This window comes from Pseudorca crassidens, chromosome 2 (genome assembly GCF_039906515.1).
Source record: "Pseudorca crassidens isolate mPseCra1 chromosome 2, mPseCra1.hap1, whole genome shotgun sequence".
Classification (NCBI taxonomy): Eukaryota; Metazoa; Chordata; class Mammalia; order Artiodactyla; family Delphinidae; genus Pseudorca; species Pseudorca crassidens.
In genome coordinates, this window is record NC_090297.1 from 18,825,897 (window position 1) to 18,848,040 (window position 22,144).

The window sequence follows — 22,144 nt, forward strand, 5'->3', positions numbered from 1 at the left end:
GACTGATGCACACAGGGAACTATGGGGACCAGTGCAAAGCCTGCCGCCGAGCTCAGGGGTGGGGCCTGCAGCTCCACATCCACCTCCACCCACGGCCTCCAGCCAAGATGCCAGGGCCCGCTTCTCTCCCCTCCACATGAGCAGACAACAGATGAGGCCGTCTATGGCTAGGAAGGCCATTTGGACCTCAAGCAAAGAGAGCTCTGAAAGGCTTGAGGAAATTCTGTCCTGCCCTCAGAGAAGGTCGGGGAGCAAAGGGCAGCTCCTGAGCCCGACAGCAGCCATGCCGGGGTTGTCCTTCTTCAAAGAGTGGAAAGGTGAAAGGAGTGAAGGTAAGTCCTTTCCAAACGGGGGTCACTACAAACGCAGCTGGTGGCTGGAGGAATTGCCATCCCCTGCCTGCAGGTAGCTTTGCACGGTAGACAGCGAGTGAGTGAGGGGAGAAAAGGATGGATGAGGAACGCAGGAGTGAGGGAATGAACAAATAATGAGGAGAAAGAAGGAGGGAGGGAGGGAAGGCTAAATAGGTTGACAGGCAGTTGGATGAACACACGGAGAGCCAGATGAAGAGCTCCACAATCAGGTGTGTTTACTAGACCTTTGCTGCTCTAAGTGTGGTCCATGGGCCAGCAGCATCAGCTTCACCTGGGAGCTTGTTAGAAACACACCTAAAACCAATACAATGTTCTACTTCAATTATATCTCGATTTAAAAAAAAAAAGAAAAAATACGTAGACTCTCGGGCCCCACCCGAGATCTTTTAATAAGATCTCCAAGTGATTTGTATGCACATTGAATTTAGGAAAATACTATCAGTACATCCTAACCCTAACTAGACACTTTGCAATCACCCAAGAATGTTAATAAAGATACCACTGCCCAGACCCTACCTCAGATCAGAACTTCGAGGGTCGGGCCTGGGCAGTCTCTATAACAGCTCCCCAAGTGATCCTACCATACAGATGGGGCTTGAGAACCACAGGGCTGGACAGGGCTGTGAGCAGCCTATGACACCTTCAGAGACGCTGGGTACAACCCAGACGGACCCTCTGAGCTCAGGGCCTCAGCTCCAGCCGTGTCTTCTATGGAATACCCCGATTCCGGCTGGCCAAGAGCAGCCCGGCCATCCTCTTCCCAGACTCTCCACTTTCCTGACCCCACTTGGAGGGGTTTCTATAGAGACAGAGCCCACCTGCTGGTGCTCAGCCCAGCTGCCCCAGGGAGGAGCGGCCTGTCTTGTTTTCTATGCAGTCCCGCCAGCCTCTGCCTGCAGTGATCCCAGGGCCGGTTGCTTCCAGCCCAGTGGCCTGCTAAGGTCTCCTAGGGTCAGAGGGACCTAAAAGCCAAGGCCTTCAGGTCTGGCCCTATTGTCAAGAGTCTGGGTTCAAAGAAAGGTGCAGCTTCAAGTGTCAGCCTTAAAGGGGTCTTCCAGAATTTCTAGCGCCGAAGTGGACAATTGATGGTTAGCAGAAGAGTTTCCTTTAGCCCGAACAAAAAATTTTTAATTGAAATATGGTTGTTAACATCTCCAATCAAGAAGTTTCACATTTTAAAATTTCCCAGGTTCTTTTGAAAAATCTGCAGATCTGGCAATAGATAGCTGGCCTTTAGATGGGCAGCCTCCTCAGCTCCTGGACCTCCTCTCGCCTCACCTGTTTTGCTCCCTTCCCTTGCCCACCCAACCGTGGAAGTGCTTGACCTTGAACCTCCAAATTCGGATCCGACTCTTGACCTCTAGGAGAAGCTAAGGACCTGAGCAGACTCAGCACAAGGTGTCCACCTTTAGGTCCAGACCTTGGTCGCTCTTGGCGCCATGCTCCAGGCCGCCTCCCGCTCATCCCAAAGCAGTGGGGCACTTGCAGGAATATGAGGTTCACAACAAGGCCAGCTTTTGTGAGAAATGAGAACTCTGTTTAACTGGACCCGTTGTGCCATCCTTCTCCCTCCCTCTCCCTCACCCGCCCCTCCCTGAAGGGAGAGGCAGTCAGCGGCCAGTTCTGGACTAACAGTCACGGAGGAAAGTCAAAGGAGAAAGCCAAGGGCAAGGGAGGGACACGCGGAGGGGAGGGAGGCGGCGCAAGAGGCTTCCACTTACAAAAGCCCAAGACACGTGGATAGCTGGGGAAGGAGGGGATGTGTGGTTAGCTGCAGTTCCTCTTGGTTCTCTGAGAATCTCATCCTCTTGCTGAGGGGGACCAACTTGGCAGGCCAGAAAGGATCCATTAAAGATCATATTGGACTTGAGCATGAGGTGGGAGGGACGGAGACCAGGCCAGGGAAGGGGAAAGGCCGGGCAAAAGTAAGAACCTGCAGGCGCCCCTCAGAACCGCTGTGCCCAGGGCTCTGGCCCCAGAGGGTCCTGCCCACATCTGCCCTTTGTGCGCGGAGCCAACAAACGGATGTGGAGCCCTCTCCTGAAAGTGGGTGATGAGCTCACGTGACCATGGTGACGCTGCCATGCTCTTCCTAGGGCGAGACACGAGGCTGAGCTGGGGGCGAGGGCAAGGCAACCCCTTCAGGTCCCTGTCACAGTGCCTGTGGGCCTTCCCGGCTCCTGGAACTCCGGGAGGAGTCTGGAGGTCAAGGCCAGAGCATGGGAGTGTGCCGGGGCCGCGGCCTTGCGCTGCCCACCCTGTGGCCCCAGAGCCCTGGCTCAGCAGCAGGCTTCCAGACGGGGCATCTGCCATCGGCCACCACCTCCTGGATCCTGAGCTGCACGAGCTCTGAGGGCTGAGGGCAGGCGGGCCGAGCCAGGCCGGAGGGCACGTGGCCAAGTAACCCGGGGGGCTCTGTCTGCTCAGGAATCCAGGGGGGTCCGTGGGGTGGGGGTCCACGCTCCAGGGGGCAGCTCAGGACAAGGACAAGCACGGCAGGCCAGCTCTAACACCAGGCAGGGGGCAAGGGCGTCCCAAGTCATCAGCCGTCACACACGAGATGGGCGCTCTCTGAATGACCGTCCGGGGTGCCTGGGGTGACAGCTGGTGGCCGGGGGGGTCTCCTTGAGCTCGGGTGAGGTGGCTACAACACTGGGATCCATTTCTTGTCCCCATTGTAGAGAAAGGACTGCTTTCCGGGGGATTCCGGCTTGTATGTGGCTGTGAGAGGAGAGAGAGACAGTGTTGAGAGAGAAAAGGCCAATTCTCAAGGTCCTGGCACTCGGCGGTGGAGCGGGTGAGGCCGGCGGGACCCCTGCACCTGACATGTGGGGAGTCAGGGAGGGAGGGACTGGGCCTAGGTCATCCGGCTCTGAACTGGCCCAGGCGGGACTCGAACTCGGCTGCCCACCTTCTTCAACTCACTAACTTTTTTAACAGAAGGAAATCTACAAAAGAGTTTTGTAGGAAATTTGAAAAGAAATGAATAGAGCAACACTCTTACAGAAGCAAGGTGTCAGCTTAATGCGGGTTTGCTTTGATTTAGTTCAGAAATTTCGGGAAAACTGAAAGCCATCACAGTAGCGGCCAGGACCACGCAGGGCTTGGGAACCACAACCTGGGGTGGCTGGAAACTCTCACGCTGATGCTGATTTGTTCACGAGGGCCACGCACGGCCTCCGGTACACCCTCAGGAAGCTGCTGAGGTGTCCAGGTAGATCTGCGCCCACTGGAAGCCAAGAAGGCAGGTGTTTGCATGTACTTACTCTGGGAGGCCCTCAGGGAAGCCCACCTTGGCCTAGGTGATCACAGCAGCAGGCCCTGGCCTGCACCTGCCCTCCAGGTGCCCGCATGGAGAAGATGCTTGGAGAAAGCTCCTGGAGGACTGGGCCAAACAGGGTCAGACGAGGATCCGGCTGGTCTCTGGGGTCCTGGCCCCACCACTCCATGGGGCATTCGTACATTTGCGGGACCAAGCTGAGTTCTGCCTGGACTGACCAGATGACCCGTAGGTCAAACCTGTGCCATCTTATTGGCTTATCACTACGTTTCCAAGGACAGAGCCATGAGGATGATATTCTCCCTCTCCCGCCTACCTTACATGTTACTCACCTGTGTGTGTGGAGGGAAGGGGACGCCTCGGGGGCCAGCACTGAGCCTCAGTCATCTTTGCCTCCGCAGGGTGGGAGCATCAGCGATGCTCATTGAGAGCCTGACTTTCACAGGCCTGCTGGCCACCTCAGCTCTTGCCTTCCCCCTCCCACGCCACCAGCCCATCAGCGCACCTGTCATTCCCCAATGCCATAAACTCTGGCCAGTGTCGGGGGTGGTAAATAGCTAGGGGCTCCAAGTAGGCAGGGGAGTGCAGGGACCACCCCCTGGAACAAGTCCCTCAGACTATCAGCTCTCAGGCAGATCCTGGGGGTAACTATATGGCTTGAAACAGCGGCTCAGGTGGAGCCCTGTTTTATTTCATGACAGACAAGGCGTCGAGGCGAGAGAGTCTCGGCCTCTGCCCTCCGCTCACCCTCTGCAGGGCTATGACACCTTGCTCTCTGGGCCTTCCCCATCTGGGAGGTGACCCCGCCAGACTAGACCTACGATTTAAACATTCTTAAGAACATGAACTTTTTAGACAAAAGCTGTGGCTCTTTTCCACAGAAAATAATATCTGCACGTTCCAAATTTGCAGACGATTTCAGGGTCACAGACCTCCTGGAGCCCAGCTTTGTGTCTCTTGAAACATTCATGGTCCTCAGTTATAAATCCCTGACCTGGATCATCTCTAAGAGCCCTTTCACCTTAAAAAAATAAATTAAAAAAAAAAACAAAAACCCACCTTTCATACTCTGACAGTGTAAGCCGAAAAGTCTTCTAGATCCACTCTAACCCCTGTAAACTGTTTGGCAAACAGCCTATAAATCAGTGGTATTTGATGGCCCAGGAATGACAAACAATTCCAGGTTTGGTTTTTACAATCACTGAAAGCAATCCTCTGACCTGGGCCAGGCGAGCCGGGCAGGCCTGGCTGGGACGGCGCCACTGTCCACCGGCTGGTGTTGGACACGAAGGATGCACTGGAGACGAAGCGCTTGGGGGGCCCCGTGTAGTCCACGATCTCATACTGCCCAGGGCCTGGAAGAGGTGGCTTCGGGGGCAGAGGCAAAGGCTGGGCAGAGAAAGTTAGGATGGGGTTTCTCCTTCAGAAAAGACAAAAATGGGAAGATGTCCCTAAATCAGTCTATTGGAGAAATGGCAGTTTTTCGACATAGCCAGGACCTGCCCAGTGCCCAGCCATCTGCAAGAGGACTGGACGAGGCACTGGGAGACCTATTTCCTCTTCCGGCTCCACTGCTAGTGATCTGGGGACCCTGGACCCCGGTCTTCTCGCCTGCACAAGGGCAGTCATAACGGTACCTACCCTGTAGGCTTATTTTCAGGGTTAAAGGAGATGACACACCTAAAACACGGTAGTCAGGACAGGGCCCAGCGCAAAGTGAGAGCCAGTACATTTGTCGTTGTGGATGACGGATGTCGTTGAGCTAATCAGGAATGGCAGAAGACATCGATGCCATGTGCCAACTCTGATCGCTTGGTAGTGCCTGGCTGGAGCTCCATGTAAAGAACTAAGGCCTCGTTTGGGCTCTATGGGAAGAGCAATGGTGAGACACTTGTGATGTCTGCCATGGCCAGGAAATGGGAAGAGGAATCCCAAATTCCAAGGATTTGCCATCCCGAGACTAGTAGATCTTTAGAGGCCATTCTAGCACTGACATCTCAGAAACTTATTAAACATGTTTTTGGCAAGGCAGGATGTAGGAGTGGAAAAATACTGGGCAAGTCAAGAGACCTCTGAATAACGATCACCACTTAGATTGCAGTTGTTTTCAGGTCTGTCTTCCCCCCTTCAGGAAAGGGAGTCTTTTAAGCCTGTTCTCGAGAGAATAAATGAAAGAGAGAACCTGTATTCGAGCCCTCACTCTGTTACTAATTCACTCTGGGACTCAGTCTCCCCATCTGTAAAATGAGGGGGTTGGATATGACGACCTCTGAGGTCCCTTCCAGCTGTGACCTCCCATCTGGCCTTGATTCAGAGAGGTCCGCTGGGTTGCCCAGGAATCCTGGGATTGTTAACAGGAAATGTCCTACCCTCCTGGCCATGCAATAGAAGGGCTGCCCACTCTGAAGCTTCTTCTAAGGTCTTTCACCAAAATGAAAGAGAGATTTCTCAGAACCTTTAATGGCCCCAGGAGACTCACCACAGCTCAAAGCCAACCCATCCAAACAGAGGAGGGAACTGGGATGCCCAGCCACTGGAACTCTGCTGCCCTTTGGCCAACACCTTCTGAAGCAGAGGTATTCTTAGACTCGGAGAGCTAGAGGAGACCTAGAGATGTCTTATCCAACATCCTTATTTTGCTTAAGAAGTTGGTGCCCAGAGAGAGAAAGTGAGTCACCCAGTGTCACAGAGCAAGTTCATGGTAATGCCAGCACTGGAACTCAAGTCTTGGTGACTAGCAAGATGGGGAGGGCATTGTGGCAGAGGAGAATTTTCGAGTTTTAGAGTCACACAGACCTGAGTCTGAATACCGGGCAGCCAAGTCCCTGGACCTCTCTGTTCCTGGCAACAAGGAGTAGTAACACTCACTCCTTATATGCGGGTTGATGACTGGAGAAAAGCTATGTAAGGTGCCTAGCAGAGCGTCCGAGCACAGTAAGTCCTCAGTAAAAGCAGTTGTGTTATTACTACGATCCCTTGCAGCACCACCATCCGCTGCCTGGACGGGCAACGGAGCCTCAGGAAAGTGAGGTTAGGGGGCCTCTCACCAGAGTTACCTTGGGGCAGGGTGGACACTCCCACTGCCAGCGGAGGCTGCTGGCAGCCATCGTAAACCTGCGAGAGGCTCACGTCTTGGGATGGAGGAACAGCTGGCTTGGATGTATATATTTAGGATAAAGGTGCCCACAGGAAAATGGGGGAAAAACGTTGCCTCCTTTTTTTCCCTCCAGTCTGCGTGGAAGAACTGGTTACAGTGTGTGATCCACCACTCTCCCCTTACAAATAAAAGCTGGCGTCTCCTTGTTCTGGCTGCAACACCCCTTCAGAGCACCCTCAGAAATTTGATCATTGAGAGACAGGCTTGACTCCTGGAAGTTAGAGGTGGAATGAGCCAATCACCGCATGAGGTTACTCCATGGGTCCGGGTCACCCTGAGTCTTTGAGGAAACTGTGAGATGTCTACTCTCCTGACCAGGGACAGCCTGCAGGGAGCTGGGCAGGGGGGGTCAGCATCTCACCAGATTCTTTTTTTTTTTTTTTTTGCGGTACGTGGGCCTCTCACTGTTGTGGCCTCTCCCCTTGCGGAGCACAGGCTCGGGACGCGCAGGCTCAGCCGCCATGGCTCACAGGCCCAGCCGCTCCACGGCATGTGGGATCTTCTCAGACCGGGGCACGAACCCGCGTCCCCTGCATCGGCAGGCGGACTCTCAACCACTGCGCCACCAGGGAAGCCCATCACCAGATTCTTGCTGAGAGTGAGTGAGACAGGTCCCTCACCCTCCCCTCCATCCACATGCCCAGGAGAGGCTTTGCCCCACCAACTCAGCTCTCCAGATCTTCGGACAGTGTCAGCCCCGTGTGCAGCTCTGTGCCAGGCACTCTGGGGAGTCCAGACTGTTCTGTGCTAAGACACAGACCCTGAATGCCCCGGAGGGCTTAACAATCCACTGCCAGTGACAATCATGGCCGGTGACAACTTACAGGCTTTGCACTCAGACAGACTTGAGTTTGAATCTCTGCTTCCCCATCCACCAGCCGTGCATCCTTAGAAAAGCCTCTTAATCTCCCTAGGCCTCAGTTTCTTTATCTGTAAAACGGTGGATAATAATACCTGCCTCCCAGGGTTGTGATGAAGATTAACGAGTGCTTTACTGGTACCATTTTTTTTTTTAACATGAAATGTTAGAATATAGGTGAGAGAGACTAATTCTAACTGGGTGAATCCAGAAATCTACCTAGAAGAGCTAACATTTGCTCTGAAAGGTAAGCAGGAATTCTTTGGGTAGAAAAGGTGGAGGTGGGGGCATTTCCCACAGAGGAAACAGCAGGGGCAAAAGCCTGGAAGAGGGACAAGCTGTGCTCCATGGGGCCGGGACTGGGGCACAAGGAGCCAGAGGCTAAGCCCCTGGACCGCCTTCAAGCCTCCTTCCACCCGTGAATTCTGGGCTGTTCGCTTGGGTTTCCGACCAACCCCCGTTACAGGCCCTGAAGAGGAGCTAAAGGAAAACTACCAGTGGCCTCTCAGTGAAGCCTAACTCCCAGGTCACCTCCCAGAAACACCCAGCACAGGGACTTCCCTGGTGGTCCAGTGGTTAGGACTCCATGCTTTCACTGCTGTGGGCCCAGGTTCGATCCCTGGTGGGGGAACTAAGATCCCGTAAGCTGCCCTGTGCGGCCAAAAGAAAAAAAATGACCAGAAATACCCAGTACAGCGTTGTCCAACGACTCCATGCCTTTGCCTTTGTTCCTTCTGCCAGGAGCACCTCCTTTCCCTGCCAACTCTGATTCCCTCTTTGCTTCTCACCTCCTCCAGGGAAACTCCCCGGGCCACAATCCTTCCCCTTCCCCGCCTCCCTTCCTGGGCTCCATAGAGGAGCACGCGTTTTGGAGTCAGGTGGACCTGGATTCCACCCTCTGCTCTACCACCGGGGAGAGTCTGCATCCCCTGTAAACTCTATGTAACAATCCTGACCCGTGGGAGAGTTGGAAGATGAAGCTGTAGGAAGTCTGTGAAAACTCTGAGGGCTGGAAGCTGGCCCCTCAATACACTGTAGCCATTCTTCTCTTCTCTGCACAAAACACATTACTTTTCTATGCTGTTTACTTGTCTAGCTCTTTAATGCAGGGGATGGTGTCTTATCCATCACTGAGGCCCTGGTCCCTATTCCCAAGGACATTTGCCTAACTGCAGAGAGGAGGAGAGGGGTTGAAGCAAGTAGGGGAGCCCAGGCATCTGAACCCCACCTGACAGTTTTATCACCACCCGGGGATGGTCCTTCCATGTCCTCATGGGGCTGGGCAAATCACTGAGGTCAGACTGAATCAAACCCGGGGCAGCCACAGTGCACTGTAACCAGGGATTTTTATGAGCCTCATCGCCCAGTTTTAAAAGCCAACCTGGTCCTGCCCCGTGGAAAAAAACATCTGTCAAAGGCTCTGACTTGGCCACAACTGGATTAAGTTGTGTTTGCAGCTTCCAGTGTGAGCTGTTTGCAAATCACCAAAGAATAATGAATGTCTCAGAGGACTCAGCAGGTCACCTGGGGAGGGCATCCGAGACCCTCGGGACACTCCCAGGCACAGATTCACTCTGCCTCAGGGATTCCCAGGGTTGGGAGGGATAAAGGGGCAATTTTTTTCTCATCATTAAAGGGCAGCCGATTGCCTCTGGGGTGGAATGCGGTATCTGTTTAACAGGGGAGTGGGTGACAGATTACAGCTGCTTGGGAAGAAGCATCCCATATCTAATTGAAAATCCCAGGGGAACTTTAGGTGGGTCCAACGTAATTACCCAAATTGGAGTGGGGCCGATGGGGCTCTGGCTGTGACAGGACAGCATGTCTGAGCAAAACCAGTGGTTTAAAAACTCCAGGAAGGAGATCAAGGGTTAGAAAGATGTCAGTGGGTGTTTCACCTCCCTGCTGGCGTGAGTCGGAAGGCAGCACCTAGGAGGAAGTATTCTGATCTCCAAAAGCCCTTCCCCTGACTCACCCTGATCCATTGAGTCAGCACTGTGACGGATGCTGAAAACCTACAGAAGTGAAACCCTGGCTGATAGCCTCCTCCAAAGACCCCCGGAAGCTGGTAAATCCTCTTAGCTTTTGAGTCAGCAACGTGGCCATAACAAAGACACTCTGTGATGTGTTCTTCAGCCGAGGAGCCCAGAAAGGGCCACGCCAACGACCCTACAGCCCCTCACCGCATCTGTGCGGCAGGGCCACTCAAGAAACATCGGGTGAGTGCAGAGGGCTCGCTCACACGTTTCGATGAAAGTACAAATCATGCACGTCAAAAGTTTACAATTTGCCAGACATGGTTAGTTATGTGAGTCATCTTTTTTTATCCTTGCAAGCGTGTTGTAAAGTGTGCTTGCCCCAACTCACAGAGGATGAATTTGAATTCCCAGGGAGTTAAGTGACACCCCCCCCACCCCTACCCCCAGCCTCCCAGGGCTGGTGAGGGGGGAAGGCGGGAGTTTCAGCGGCCTGACGACTCCCTGCCTGTGCTTATGCCCTCGGTGCCACGGCCTCTGCAGCCGGTTCCCAGCTCAGGAGGCCAGCAGGGGTCGGTAACACGGCACCAGTGACCCCAGCGAGAATTAACATCTCCCCCGTTCTCCCTGCATCCTGAAGAAAGCAGAGCCGAAATACCATCTTTGCAAACTGGAGCCCCACCCGTGAATGGGGAGCCACACACTTCCAAGCAAGAGAAACAAGGGCAGGCCTCACATCCTGTCACATGTGTGTGACGCCTGGGCGGCCCGTGCTTCCACAAAAGAAACACTGTGATGATTCTCAGATTCTCCACCACTGCCCCATGCAGCCCCCGGAGATCTGAGTATGATTAGGCTTGATGTAGACAGAGTCTCAACACATCGATGGGGAGGAAACAACGCAGACCTTCTCCGGGGCCTGACAACCCCAGGATGGGCCCTCAGGTGCTCCTGCCCCTCTCCTCCCTCCAGGGTCACAGGAAAGGAAACAGAATTTGAATTTGAGAGACTGGAGTTTGGATACTCCTTCAATACTATCACACTCGCTGTCTCTCTTCTTTGTGTCGCATCCCTGTCTCCACCGTCCCACAGAAACAGGTGGACGCTGCTTTGGAATAACCAACAGCACACTTTAGTTTTATCTCTTTGCTTTTAAATGAAATTACAGATTTCTCAACCTCACCCTTTCCATGCCAACTCAACAATATATACTGGACTTCCTCTGTGGGTCCTGCCTGCCCCCATGTTCACTGCCTCCGTATGCTCTCCGAAGTGACATGGTGAGCAAAGCTGGGGTCACAGAGTGTGAGAAACGGAAAGATTTCCCCTCTTTTCACAAATGGAGAAACAAAGGCCCAGGGAGGCGCTGAGAGCAGCCCCAGACCACAGAGCCTGCCGTGGAGGCTGGGGCACTGTCCACTCACCAGGGTGAGCCCAAGTTTAAGAGACACTGGGTTTGACAGGTCTCTTTAGTGCGGGCCTTCTCAGAGCCTTTAATAAGCTCATGTATACTGTGATGCACCCGGGGGAGAGGGATTGTATGCAGTGCTTCCTAGGTTTATTAACCCAGGAGCCACCATTCACGAAGCATCACAGAGAGCCAGTGCGCCCCAGATACCCCCAGACACACCAGCACTACTGCACTGCTCCCATCAGAAAGCTGGCACCCTTGGTGGGGCAGTGTGGTCATGCAACCTTGGGGCCCACACGATCCGGCGTTTTGTGGCACGTTCCTCTGCCTTGCTCTGGAGTTGTTGCCAAGTGAGCCTGAAAGTATGGATGGTGCTCTGTCCACGTGAGCTCCCCCATAGCCCTCAGCACAGCACCAGAAACCTCCAGGGCCTGCTGACTGACAGATGCGAATGCCATAAAATGAGGCTATTTCAAACCACTCATCCAAACTCGGACGCAGGCCAAATGACACCGCTCTAGGGAAGGCAGTTAAACACCGAGTGCCCCTCACCCTCCTCTCATTGTTTCCCTGAAGAAGCTTCCAGAGTCAGGGTGGGGGCTTGAGCCTCCATGCCTCAAAACAGCTGCATCCTCTATCGTCACATATCCTCTCTAGGATATAGAATAATAGCTGCTGTAATAAGAAGAGTGAGAGCTATTTTCAAGCACTTTCTCATCTAATCCTCACAGAACCCCCATGAGATAAGGTTCTTATCTCCACTTAATACATGGAAACATGGAGGCTCAGGGAGGAGAAGTCTCTGCTAGAGACAGAGCTGTGATTCTCACTCAGGTCTGCTAACCCCAAAGCCCATCCTCTCTCCCACTCCATTTGGGGGCAGCATAGGGAAAGGTTGTGTGTAGTGGTGCCCAAGCCAACCCAGAGGCAGGAAGTCCCTGACGTTTGGAGAGAGCCTGTTCCTGGAGACTTTCCCGCCCCGGTCCCGAGTCCTGCAGAACCCCAGATCCGAAGGGCAGAAGGGACTCAGCTGGTGGACTCCATCTGAGGTCTGAATCCCTTCCCCAGGTCCTGGGTTGGACTCAGCAGGCTCATGTCTTGCTCCTCTCCCTTACCCCTGACCCCTTGCCCTGGGCTCATGGTCCGAGTAGACCCAGTTTGCCAGCCTCCCCGGGCCACCCAGCCTCCTGACCCCCTGTGGCTCTGCGCCCAGCCAGCTGCCTGAGCTCTCTGGAGGCTCCCAGGTGACCTCTCTGGAGGCTCCCAGGTGGCTATACCCTTGGTCCCAGCCCTGCTGGTCCGCCCTCACAACAGCCAATCCTGTTGAGAGTGACAGGACGGCTGACCTTCACGGCACTTAGCTCTAGAAGTTCTAGACCCATTTGAGGAATATTAAGCCCCGTGAATTTTTGAGCCTCTGAGGTGAAAGTAACATCAAATGTACAGGAGATTAAAAACAGTAACACAAATCCCTGTCTTTTAAAATTTGTGTTATTGACTCACTATTTGTACCTACTACATCAAATATATTTTTTAAATCAGAAAGCAACGTTCGGATAAATTATCCCCACCTTACAATCGAGGGCATGCAGGCTCAGAGGGGTTAGCACAGTGCTGACGGTCACACAGCATGAATATAGCAGAGCTGACGTTCCAATCTAGCAGGTCTGACCAACTCCAAAGTCTAGGCTGTTAACCTATCAGTACAAAGCTATGAGAGTTTCACCGCTTTCGTATATCCTGCCACCCCAGTGGAGATTTTATATTATAAAGATAGAATAATACCAGCACCAGGAGAGTACAGCATCATGGGGAATGTTGGAAGATGCAAACAGTCCTGAGCCTGAGTCCCAGGTGCATCTCAAGTTAGCTGTGTGGACTTAACGCAAGTCTTTCAGCCTCGCTGAGGCCTGGCTTCCTCCTCTATGAAGTAAGAATAATCATTCCTACAATAGAGTTGTTATGATCATTGAAGAAGATGTTAAGTTCCTGGCATACAAGAGTTACTCAGTAAATACTATGTATTCAACAAGTATTTCTTGAGCACCTGCTATGTGTCAGCAAGGGCCCCAGGAGAGCAACTCGGCCTGTGTCTGCCAAGCTGTGACACCCCTTCCTTTTCTCCCCAGGTTCGGGTCCTTCCCCAGAATACCTTTCAGAAGAAATATCAGGATGATCAGGACTCACGGGATAAGAGTCTTTTTTTGAACTTCGATGTGACCTCCTGGGTTGTAATAACCGGGTCCTGGGCCTGTCGACATCAGTTTTAATCCACGGCCAGTTTTTGATTTAAAACAAGACATTAATATCTTCGGCGACTGCTTCACAAGGGATTCGTTGACATTATAATGCCCTGAGCAGAAAGAAATTTTAAAACAGAATAAAGAACTTCTCTCAAAAAAATAAAAAGCAGTAAGAATACATTTAATGACTATAAGGCAGTATCACTCCAGGATGGTCAAGTAGAAGGGGCCTGGAATAACTGAAAATAACGCTCACCATTTAGAGAACATGTGTCCGTGCATCACATATGTGGCTCATTTAATCCTCACGGCAGCCCTGCAAGGTGGGTATTAGCACCTCCATTCTAAACATGAGGAAATAGACTCAGAGATATTCAGTAATTTGCCAAAGGACATTCATCTAACCAGGGCCTAAGCCCAGCTTCCTCCTCCATAAACTAAGGATAATAATTCTTCCAACAACTGGGAGGCTATGGTAGAAAAAGAACATTTTAGGTTCCTGGCACATGGTAGCTGCTCAGTAACTATTATGTAATCAACAAATATTTATTGAGCACCTACTATGTGGACCCCTACCCACCTTTCTCCAAGGTCCATGCTTCCCCACCATGCCTTGTCTCAAGAAACTGTCAGAATATAAGTAATTTGGCTGTGCACAAAGCTTTAAGGAAGAAGAGAATGATCTGAGCTGGGGTAAAGAGGGAGCAGTCTCACCCTAAAGAGCAAGTAACCCTGTAAATGGGGGCAGGCATTTTGGGGTGCAAAGCGGCAGAACTAGGCAAAGGCCTTCAAGATGCTGCACACTTTGACCCTGGCTTCCTATTACTTGGAAGTTAAGGAAATTATTCAACATAATGCAAAAGCTCTAAGCCTAAAGATGTACACAACAGCAGTAGCTACAGTGTGAGAAACGATGAATAGCCCAAAGGTCCAAGTACAAGGGCACAGTTATGGGAAAACAGCCTAATCTCGTGGAATATCAGCCCTGAGGGTGGTAAATGCAAAGGCCATGAAGCCTATGGCAATGTTCTCAAAAGTAAAGGTGAGTGAGAAAAGTAAAATAAAGCCTGACAGTCTATACTGTCTACACTATGACGTCAGTGTGCAAATGGATACATGTGAGTAAAAATAGGTGGGAACCCAGAAAAGTGGGAAAAACTATATTAATGGTGGCATTGTGGGTGGGAAAAATATTTCAAATTTTCTAACCACTGTAAAGTTAATTTTTAAAAAAATAAAATCGACTTTTTCATTGCAAAAGCACTGAAAACAACAATATGGGACATATTAGCAAGATTTTATTGAAATGGTAATACTCATTGATGGCAAAGGTGAGGGAAAGCATATTTCTCATAGAAGCAGGAGGATAAATTATCTCTGTGCTGAAGGGCAATTTGGTCACAAATATCAAAAACCTTAAATATTTTACATACCTTTCGACTTAGCAATTTCACATTAGGCAATTTAGGTAAGGAGGTAATCTTGATTGTACACAAGTTGTGAGCTATAAGGATGTTTGCTCCCACTCTATTTATATGAGTGATCCATTTAAAACAACCTAAATGCCAGCAAGAGGGCATTTGTTCCTTAACTGATGGTACCACCAGATAATGGAATACTATGCATCCATTAACAGAAGATGTTCTAGGAGGATTTTTAATAACATGAAAAGATGGTCCCAATATATGCTAAAGTTAAAAAAAAAAAAACAGATGTCCAGTTAGCAGCATTTATAATACTGGTATATATCTCTAAAATTATCTTTCTGGGTTTTTTACATATACATATATTTATTTTTTATTTTTATTCCCCCTACCAAAAAAAATAGTTTAAAGCAACGCTTGATTATAAAATGTTAAAAAGCGGAAGCAAGGGGGAAAGGCATTCATGCTCTCAAGGCCCAGAATAAACCAGGGTTGAACTCTCTGCTGTATTTACCCCGGTCTTTCCATCGTGCACTGGACACTGTCTCATGGTGTTGGGCCCACAGAGTGGATTCGATCGTGTCACCCACATTTTTCAAGTGACACTTTACCATAGTTGTTTCCCCATGATCTAATAACTTTTTTGTTTTTAAGGAGAAATAGAGAGGAGGATGTTGGGGAAGTGCTTGGCCTTGTGTTTGATGCAGCCAGACTGTAGAAAATCCAGCCAGCCAACGTGTAAAGGTGAGCATTTTGCTCAGAACTGAAGGCAGACCAGACCCGGCCCTGAGCCCCTGAGCCTGGGCACTCTGGGTGGGCGGAACCCAGCAGGGATGCCAATCATGGCTCCACATCTGGTTTCTTCCCACAAGGGGGAGAAGCAGAAACCACAGTGTTTTTCTGATAGGTCAAAGCAGATTGTTTCTCTCAGAGAAGCAGATTCCCCAGGCTGTGGCCCCTGGCAAATGTGGGGGATGCGGGGAGAGTCCTGAAGGCACCAGGCATCGAGCTGGATTCAAATCCAGCAGTGGGACCCTGGACTAGTCACCTGTTTTCTATATATCATTTTTGCTTGTAAAGTGGGGATATAATAATATTAATAATAACCCCCACTCTCGGAGCACATATGTGCCAGGCAACCCTCCATGGGGTTTTGAAAGCTCCTGGCACACAGTAGGAGCTTAAAAGATGCTGGTTCCTACCTCTCCCCTTCCTGCTGTGTTACAAGGGGCCCCTCGGAACCCTCCCAGAGGGAGGAGCTGCCCACTTCCCAGGGGCTCTCTGGTGGAACCTCTGGCCAAACCCCAGGGATGCTGGCTTTATTCTCCTGTATAAACAAACAAGGTGGGGTTTTGCCCGTGGTGATGCAAGGCAGGGAGCTTTAGCCAGGCTTAGCCTCCTAATTAGGGCTGGTTTTGTTATTCAGCCTCAGACTGATCTCAACTTTAATCTGGATTTGCTGAAATCTGACATGCGCTGCGATTTTGCCCACACCCCCATCGGAGAAGCATTATTTGCAGAGGTAAACCCTCCCTGCTCCTCCTCTGGGCTCTGGGGCCCAGAGCTCCCTCGGGGGTCTTCTGGACCTGTTTGGGAAGGTCTAGTCTAACCAGTGGTCCTGGAGTATGGACTGCTATGTCACCAGACCCCTCTGGAAAATTTTCACTAAGGCTGGGGTGGGGAGGAGGTCTGAGGGCACAGAACAGGTGCAATGCCTTTCCCCAGCCCAGCAGGGAAAACATCTGCAGGTGAGCCCTTGTGTGTTCCTGAATCCTGGAGGCTTCAGAAGTCACACTGGGATGACAGGGTTAAGAGGTTCCTCAGTCAGACACCTCTGGGCTTAGGCCGGCCATTTATTAGCTGCGTGATGCTGAGTTGCTTCAACTCTCTGGACCTCCATTTCCTCACCTCACACAGGACTAAGAGTGTGGCCCTATGAGGACAGATGTGTGAGGACCGCGTGGAAAAACGTAGCACTGAGTAGGCGCTCTGTAAACAGAGCTATTTCGCATCATTTGATGATAGATGATGAAGCCGCTTTGTAGACATGGGAGGAGAGGAATATTGCAGCCGAGTGTCCAAGGATCAGAGCGTATTGTGTGCCCTGCCTCCCCCCAGCGCCTGGGAGGGCACCTGGGGTATGCGCATGGGCACACTTCTGGCATGAGAAGCCCCTCCCCAGCTGGCTGCCCAAAGCAGGTGCTCTGGGTCTGGAAGGCAGGCCACCGTGATAGGCCGCCCTGGGGTCCATTTCCAGAGCCGCCGTTCTTCCCCCGAATGGGGAGCCAGGCTTCTCCTCTTTGTACAATACCTGCCTGCACCCCCTCTTCCCTCAATGCCTAACTCCTTCCAAAGAGACTCCCTGAGAAGTGCCCTGCTGATCAGATCTGGTACAGGAAGACTTAAGTCAAGGCCAGTGCGAGGCAGCTGCTTACCTGGGGCAGGTCCTGTTTTAGTAATAGTGAAAAGTCCTCTCTGGGTTTTGGACATGAACCCGGCTCGGGCACAAACGTTGTTTGCCTGTTTGCAGCAAGAGACAGAGGCCTGGGGGAGAAAATAAGCACGGTGTGCTCAGTGTCTTGCCTTTCTTTGTCGTTGTTGTGTCTGGACGAGGGGCACTTTGGGGTTAAAAAAACAAACAAATTTAAACCTGTCTTCAGAAAATGAGCGCACGTGAGTGGAAAACGTCACACTGGCTATGCCTTCCCCTTCACCGCAGCTGGACTGGCGGAAGAGCTTGTCATCGCTAGCCAGTGTCTGGGGACCCAACACAACACGGAGGACGGTGGCCTGAACCAGCCGGCGGCCCTGGCTTCCGGGCTCGCTCCCCGCACACAGGGCAGCGTATCCTGCTCAAACGGATTAATTTCTCTGAATTTGAGTTTTCTCATCTGTAAAATGGATCAGATAATCCCTGCTCCACTTGAGGCAGAGTGCTGTTGGGTTGGGGGTAGGGGACAGCCGGTCAACACAAATCATCTGTTTTTCTAAAAAGTGTGTAACATTACATAGGCAAATTATTTTCATCATGTTTTCTACGATTTTCTTTCTTTTCAGAACACTTAGTCCTACATATCCCCACCCTGATTCCTCACTGCTCAGATAATCCTTCAATACATGTGGGATTTAGGACACACAAAGAAATTGTGTAACTTAAGATTAGGATCAGATTTGTAATCACTGTCTTGACTTTTTTGGGCTGACCAGAAATTTAGAATTTTGGTTGACCCAGGCAATATACATTAGAGAGTGTCCAGTGAGTTCAGAACGCTAAAAATAATTTTGGGAAAAAAAAAAGAACCCTGAGATCATTCTTATGATGAATCATAAATATTTTAAAGGCTAATTTGCAGTCAGTCTCCTGTATTCATTAGATAAAAGATGCAATAAAAATTGTGCCTGCAATGGCTGGAATATTTACTGAATGAGTGAAACTATTTGCTGAGGCCAGGATGCTTGATTTTCTGTGCTACTCCTTTGTCAAAAAAAATGTTTCTCGAGAAATGCAGATGGCATTTTGATTTTGTGTTGACAAAGGCAGAGGAATTTCGCTTTTCCCAGGGTCCTGACGGCCAGACTGCCTGCCGAGAGGGCAGACAAAAAGATCAGGTGGACCAGGCTAATTACTGGACACGGGGAGAAGAGCCAGGACGCCAGAGAGGAAGTAATAACAGGTACCAAGGGAAAGGCTTCCAACAGAGAAGCGGGGGATCCCAGTAAGCAAAGGTAGAGAGGTCTTGACAGCCTCAAAGCACAGTGTGGCTAACAGGATTACCGCATTTCTGCTCCTCGCCAGTTGACTCAACCATTGTTCTCCAGGTCTGAAAAAAGCCTCCTGTAGACAAAACACTACTTCAGCTTTATTCCTCGCCCAGACAGAAAAGCAACAGAAAAAGGGGGCATTTTTGTATACACTGAGTGTGGGTGTTACTGGAAGATTTCACCATTAGACTAGGAAGAGTCAGCTCCACTGGCAGGTTAAAAAAGAATGAAGCAGATTCATTGTATTGCCATGGGCAAAAACAAATCCCAGATATAATTAAGTAGAAAACGCACGCATACTGTGGACAGCATAATCCCAAAACCAAGGGAAGGACCACTGGAGGAAGAGAATACGAATGATATTGACCCCGTTTTTTTTTTAATTTTTTTTGCGGTACGCGGGCCTCTCACTGTTGTGGCCTCTCCCGTTGCGGAGCAACAGGCTCCGGACGCGCAGGCTCAGCAGCCATGGCTCACGGGCCCAGCCGCTCCGCAGCATGTGGGATCTTCCCGGACCGGGGCACGAACCCGTATCCCCTGCATCGGCAGGCGGACTCAAAACCACTGCGCCACCAGGGAAGCCCTGCCCCCGGTTTTTGATGTTTGTTTGCAGAGCAGAATGATGAGGGACTTCCACTTTCTGGCTCATGGGTTTCTGTGATGTTCGAAGATATTTTATGATGAGCATGTATTATTTTCAGAGCCACATTAAAACAATAATGAACAAAAAACATGCAAACTAAAATTGATCTGGTGGCAGAGTCCTGACATGGGGAATGGTCATTTCTTGATTAACAAAGGAAGTTATTCCTTTGGAGTCATAAACATTTATTGCATGATTACTGCATGCCAGGACCTGAGCTGGGCCTCGGAGATAGGAAGCCAGGGTGAAGGAGCAGTGGGCTGGGGAGGTGAAGGCACAAAGCACTAACACCACAGTGCCCTTCAGCAGCCCCCAGGAGGACGCAGAGCGGGCGCTCACACGGAGACAGCCTGCACTTGTGTCTGTCTCCCAAGGAACCCAGCCCTCTCTCAGGAATGGCGACGCCGCAATGGCCAAGCACATTCATTATCACTTGCCTGGACCAGACCTCGACCTCTCTTTTGTTATCATGACAGCTTCCTAACTGTTTTTTCAAAATCCACCCTTAACCCACACTGCAGTCCATTCTCCACACAGCAACTGGAGGGATCTTTTTTAAAAGGTACATCAGAAGACATCACTCCACACCTCCTATCCTCCTCAAGGAGGGCTTCCCAGCACACAGAGAACAAAATTCAAACTCCCTCCCTTTAGGGCCTTGCATGAACTGGTCCCTGCCTATCTGTCTGGCCTCTCCTCGTCCCCTCTCCCCCGAGCCCCCCTAGTTCATTCTACTTTAGATACTTTGGTTTATTTTTGGCTGCGTCACACGTCTTACAAGATCTTAGTTCCCTGACAAGGGATTGAACAGGGGCCCACGGCAGTGAAAGCGCCGAGTCCTAACCACTGGACCACCAGGGAACTCCCTCTAGCTACCTTCTTACAGTTCGCCATGGGCTAAGGTGTTTGCTGTCCCAGGACCTTTGCACATGCTGTTCCCCCAACTCTGGCTCTTCCCTCAATCCTTGTCTCAGGACCTTCTCTGACCACCCAGTCTAAAGTACATGGTATTGCCAACCTCCACACCCCACACATACTCTCTTTCTCAGGCTCCAACTGTTTGTCTCCCTCAGAGCTGGCCACACAGTAAATATTTTGTTTGTCTGTCTCCTAGTTCTCATCTTGAGTTCCCCACTGGGATCTAAGCTGTATCACTGGTCTGGCACAGAGCAGCCACAGGATTTATGAAGGGAAGCCCGGCAGGGCTGGAAAATGGGGACTCTGATCGCTCCCCAGCTTTATACCTTGGCACCTGCCCATGCTCACCGATGTGGGAACAGTCCCTTCAAGCTGGGTAACTTTGGGCAAGTCCCTTCCCCTCTCTGAGCCTCAGCTTCCTCTTCTGTAAATTGAGAATAAGAGAATCCACTTCCTGGGTTCTTGTGAGTATGAAATAAGTGAGTACACAACTCTTAGAACAGCACATAGACCGTGAAAAGTGCTTCATCATATCATCATCATTCTTATTTTCAGGCTCTGATTACCCTAAGAGAAGAGTATCTAGAGCTATACAACCCCAAACAGTAGCCACTGGCCACATGAAGCTATTGAGCTCTGCAAACATGGCTGGTCCACATTCAGATGTGCTGCAAGTATAAAATATACACTGAATTTTAAGGACTTAATATGAGGGAAAGAATGTAAAACATCTAATTAATAATTTTTATATTGATTAGATATTGCCATATCTTGAATATATTGGGTTAAATAGAATCTATAATTAAAACTAATTTCACCTGTTTCTTTTTACTTTAAATGTAGCTACTAGGAAAACTTAAATGATGTATGTGGCTCCTGTTATACTGATATTCCTTTTGGACCATGCTGGCCTAGCAGGCACTTGTATTGCTTTGAACATGTTATAATTGATTGGATTCATCACAGAAGGTAGGCAGGATCTTTGTAGTCAGAAAAATCAATATTATTTATAAATATTATAAAAGAAAAAGGAAATTTATAATGAAGTATTCTAAGACCAAAATATTCTTAAATATAGTATAATAATATTACTACCTTATGTACAATTCATGTCTTAGGTATTTCAGAGCGCTTTCATATTTGTAGTCTCATATGCTTCTTATGATAACCCTGTAGGGCAAGTATAATTAATTCCCTTTTACAATTGAAACTCAAGAGGTAACGGGGCTTCCCTAAAGACAGTTCTACCAGTTTTCATGTATTGTAGAGTCCTCGTGCACCAGATATTGTGCTAGGTAAGCACTCAGCCTAGACTATCTCATTTAATGTTTATATTAACACCATGGAGTAGACATATAACCCCACTTTGCAGATCAATAAACTGAGTCCTGAAAGGTTAAGAGACTTGCCCAAAGCCATACACAGTTAGAAAATGGCAGAGTCAAGATTTGAACCTGAGTCTGTCTCTTACCTGTTAACCACACCATTCTGTCTCAGTCACTACAAAGTGAGGGGAAATGGTGAACCACTGCTGTTAAAAAAACCCAATTTTCTGATATGGGAAGACAGAAGTTTATTTTCCCTGCAAGAATAAAATAGTGTCAGGGCTTCCCTGGTGACGCAGTGGTTGAGAGTCCGCCTGCCGATGCAGGGGACGCGGGTTCGTGCCCCGGTCCGGGAAGATCCCACATGCCGCGGAGCGGCTGGGCCCGTGAGCCATGGCCGCTGAGCCTGCGCATCCGGAGCCTATTGCTCCACAACGGGAGAGGCCACAACAGTGAGAGGCCCGTGTACCGCAAATAAAAAAAAAAAAAAGAATATAATAGTGTCTGCAGATAAAGTGGTACGTAATATAATCATTGCTACAGATGAGAAAACCGTCCCAGAAAACTTATGTGATAAGACTAATTGCAGTAAGTATTTTCCGGGGCAGTGGTCTTCCCACTGCTCTATACTGACCTCCGTGTTGCCCACATTTTTCTGCAAATTCCCTGTGAGAATTTTGCCCAGCCTCACGTAGCCATTGGGTAGTCAGCAAATGCTAACTGGCTTACCAACTGCAGTAAATGCTATTCCCCAAAGCTCCCCCCTTCCTTT

General features: G+C 50.2%; 1 protein-coding gene across 9 annotated transcripts in view; it reads right to left on the reverse strand.

The window, feature by feature from the left end:
- Positions 1-817: 817 nt before the first annotated feature.
- STPG1 (sperm tail PG-rich repeat containing 1) overlaps positions 818-22,144 on the reverse strand; it is a 55,386-nt gene continuing 34,059 nt past the window's right edge. For 7 of the 9 annotated variants that reach the window (XM_067724279.1, XM_067724297.1, XM_067724289.1 and 4 more), the window contains 5 exons: positions 18,500-18,559; positions 17,160-17,268; positions 13,245-13,410; positions 4,875-5,074; positions 2,890-3,095 (listed from right to left, as the gene is read on the reverse strand). In XM_067724279.1, the coding sequence (XP_067580380.1) occupies positions 3,019-3,095; positions 4,875-5,074; positions 13,245-13,410; positions 17,160-17,268; positions 18,500-18,559 (612 nt within the window). In that variant the 3' untranslated portion in view covers positions 2,890-3,018. Of the gene's footprint in view, positions 3,096-4,874; positions 5,075-13,244; positions 13,411-17,159; positions 17,269-18,499; positions 18,560-22,144 lie in introns of all 9 variants that reach the window. The other 2 variants (XM_067724339.1, XM_067724330.1) reach the window with 2 other exon arrangements.